Source organism: Mus musculus, chromosome 12 (assembly GCF_000001635.26).
Source record: "Mus musculus strain C57BL/6J chromosome 12, GRCm38.p6 C57BL/6J".
Classification (NCBI taxonomy): domain Eukaryota; kingdom Metazoa; phylum Chordata; class Mammalia; order Rodentia; family Muridae; genus Mus; species Mus musculus.
The window spans coordinates 108325944-108328843 of NC_000078.6; the positions used below are offsets into that span (position 1 = coordinate 108325944).

Below are 2900 nucleotides of genomic sequence, written 5' to 3' on the forward strand. Positions count from 1 at the left end.
TCTCTAAGGACTTGTCACTTACACTGAACATCTAATTTTTGCCAGATGTCATCTTAGTTGCTTTCTAGCCTTTGATTTACAACAAACCCTGTCTCTTGGTTCACTGTGTCTGTGTGTGCAGAAAGGACTTTGACCTTTCCCTGCTCAAGATCTTGGGGTTAGAGGCAGGCAGAAGTGAGTGGGACTCCTCCCTTGTTCCTTCATTCTCCTCTCTTCCGTTTTTCTCCTTCGAAAGCAGTGTGCTTCCTGATACCCACACCTCAGATGCCTGCCAACTGACACGTGGAAAAGGAGGACACGGAGGAAGGCCCAGGGGTCACAGCTTGAACAGAACCACTGTGGTGTTTTGTCTTGTTTTAAATATAATCTCTTTAAGAGACGGCACCCTCTCCTGCTTCCTGGATCTGCCCGAAATGCAGACCCAGTGAGAGGTCAGAATAGAGATGGCTGCACCTCCATCTTTGAGAAGTCTGTGTGCCTTGTAAGAGCTACATTGTCCCCTCTCATGCCAAGTCTATCTGGGGGCCACTTCGTCATGTGGCTATTTCAATCCCAGGCTGATGGAACCCCCCAGCGAAGTCCTGGACCCACGTGGGGGCAGGGTTGGAATAGAGTCAGATCCATTCAAAGGAAAACAGATCAACAGCCAAAAACCAATTAAAATGGAGTTCTGGCCCTTGTGTTTCTGCAGGATGGGGAGGGAGGCTGTTCACACCCTGGCAACCTTTCTCAGACTCTTTTCTCTGAACGACAGGCCCCACGACTGTGCTGGGCCTGCTGGGGATAGCTTCTCACAATTCACCCCTTTTGCCCACTATGTCTTTTATCTTGCCTTAACTTTCTGCATTTCTCCAGAAACCCAGAAACTAGAGGCAGGGAAAGAGACTCTTCTCAAGTCCTGAGGTGGAAGGGGTGGACAGGAATGGGGCATTACAGGAATAGGGTGGGCAACATAGTGGGGGGGGGGCTACAGAGTGAAACGTTAGTAGCTGGACATTAGTTATAGTCATCCCTGGTCACACCTATCTGGCCCCTACCCTCTTGTCTCACTACAAGGGGAAGGTGTTGGGATGTGTGTGTGTGTGTGTGTGTGTGTGTGTGTGTGTGTGTGTGTGTCATGGGATGAAAGATGAGGATCTCAAAGCTAGACCCCAGGCCTGATCACCTGTGTGTCTTTGGTAGACGGGCGCCTCCAGGGAAGTGTAAGATCCGCCCTGCTCAGGTGAAGGTGAGGAGTCATCTCATCCCCTTTGTGCCCAAGGAAAGTAAGTATTCTTCAGTGGGAAAGGGGGCTCCTGCGCCCTCAGGTCAGACTGGGGCGCAGAGGGACCTAGAATGTTTCCACAGCCCCTATACCTAGCACCATGTCTGACACTTGTGAGAGACCCACTCAGTGTCAGTGAACTTTAAGTACAATGCATCTTGTTTGATCGATCCTTCGATAAGGTCCAGGCAGTGGGCAGACCAGCACAGTGCCTGACTGTTAACCAGGGCTCCCTGAGTGACTGAAGAAGTGCCCGACATTGCTTTAGGCTAAAATCCTTAGGGGTCAGGGAAACCGGTCAAACACAGCTGGCTCCCTAAGATGCACCCTAATCTTAGGGTCTGGTTGGAGCCAGACCAGGCCTCTTTCCTTAGGATCTGTTTTGCTGGCACAGGCTGGGGGCTATGCCTGGCTGGGACAGCCAGTTCCCTCTGACCCCAGGCTTTTCCCCTCTTTGTAGAGTTCATCCGGACGCCAGAGAGCACTCCGCGCCCCACAGCCCGCGCTCCCACTAAGGCGCCCCGCCGTAGGCGCCCCACGGCTGCTCCTCCTGCCCCCACCCCGCGACCCACAAAGCCCGCAAGGCCCACCCGGCGACCAGGGGCCCGGAAGGGAGGCGGGCGACGGCGGGGACGTCCGAGTACCGCGGTCCCCGAACCCGAGAACGGATCGGTGCGTCTGGTACGGCCCGCAGGCCTGAGCCCCGGCCGCGGTCGCGTGGAAGTGTTCATAGGCGGACGCTGGGGCACGGTGTGCGACGACGCCTGGGACACCAAGGCAGCCGCCGTGGTGTGTCGTCAGCTGGGTTTTGCGCACGCGGTGCGAGCCGCCAAGCGCGCGGAGTTTGGCGAGGGCCGCGCGCTCCGGATCTTGCTGGACGACGTGCGCTGCGCGGGCAGCGAACGCAACCTGCTGGAGTGCGCGCACGCTGGCGTGGGCACGCACAATTGCAAGCACGACGAGGACGCTGGCGTCGAGTGCAGCCACCAAGACCCGAACCTGTAGCCTGACCTCTCCTACCTGGCGGTGCTACTCTGGGAGTGGCCCCTTGGGTTTGCGGGCACGCCGTGCAGTATGCACGAGCCAGGATGGAGGGTGCACGTGACCTCGTGTGTGTGTGTGTGTGTGTGTGTGTGTGTGTGTGTGTGTGTGTGCGCGCGCGCGCGCGCGTTAGATGAGATCTCGTATCTGTCAGCACTTCGGAGAGCAGCCACTGTATCGGAACTGCACTGGGTAAGGGAAGCTGGATGCCTTTACAATGTCAGACCGAGGGAAGGGACCAGCGTTTCTCTGTCAGCGCCGAGTGACAGGCAGCAGAACAGCAGGATGATGGCCTGAGAAACATGGCTAGAACGTGGGCAGCTGACCCAGTAGTCCGATGCACCGCAGAAACAAATGGGCAGTCTGAGAGCCACAAAGAAGGATCTCAAAGGGCCGGGGAGGGGGCCTGTGGTCATTCGCTGCCCACCAGGGACCAGGCTGCCGAAAGAAACCAAGCACCCATGATGGAAGGCAGACTAGAGGGCCTGGAGGACCTCTGAAACTATTTTCTGAGTCCTGCAGGCAGCCTGGGGAGGCTACTAAGTCCCCTCCATCCCTGAAGGCTGAACTTCACCTATTCCTGGGCCAGAAGCTC

General features: G+C 56.7%; 1 protein-coding gene across 2 annotated transcripts in view; it reads left to right on the forward strand.

The window, feature by feature from the left end:
- The window catches only part of Hhipl1 (hedgehog interacting protein-like 1), a 22333-nt gene extending 19976 nt beyond the window's left edge, over window positions 1–2357 (forward strand). The window contains exons 8-9 of one of the 2 annotated variants that reach the window (XM_006515665.4): window positions 239–431; window positions 1183–1249. In XM_006515665.4, coding sequence (XP_006515728.1) covers window positions 239–428 — 190 coding nt within the window. In that variant the 3' untranslated portion in view covers window positions 429–431; window positions 1183–1249. Of the gene's footprint in view, window positions 1–238; window positions 432–1182; window positions 1266–1724 lie in introns of those variants that run through there. The other variant, NM_001044380.1, reaches the window with a different exon arrangement.
- Window positions 2358–2900: the final 543 nt, after the last annotated feature.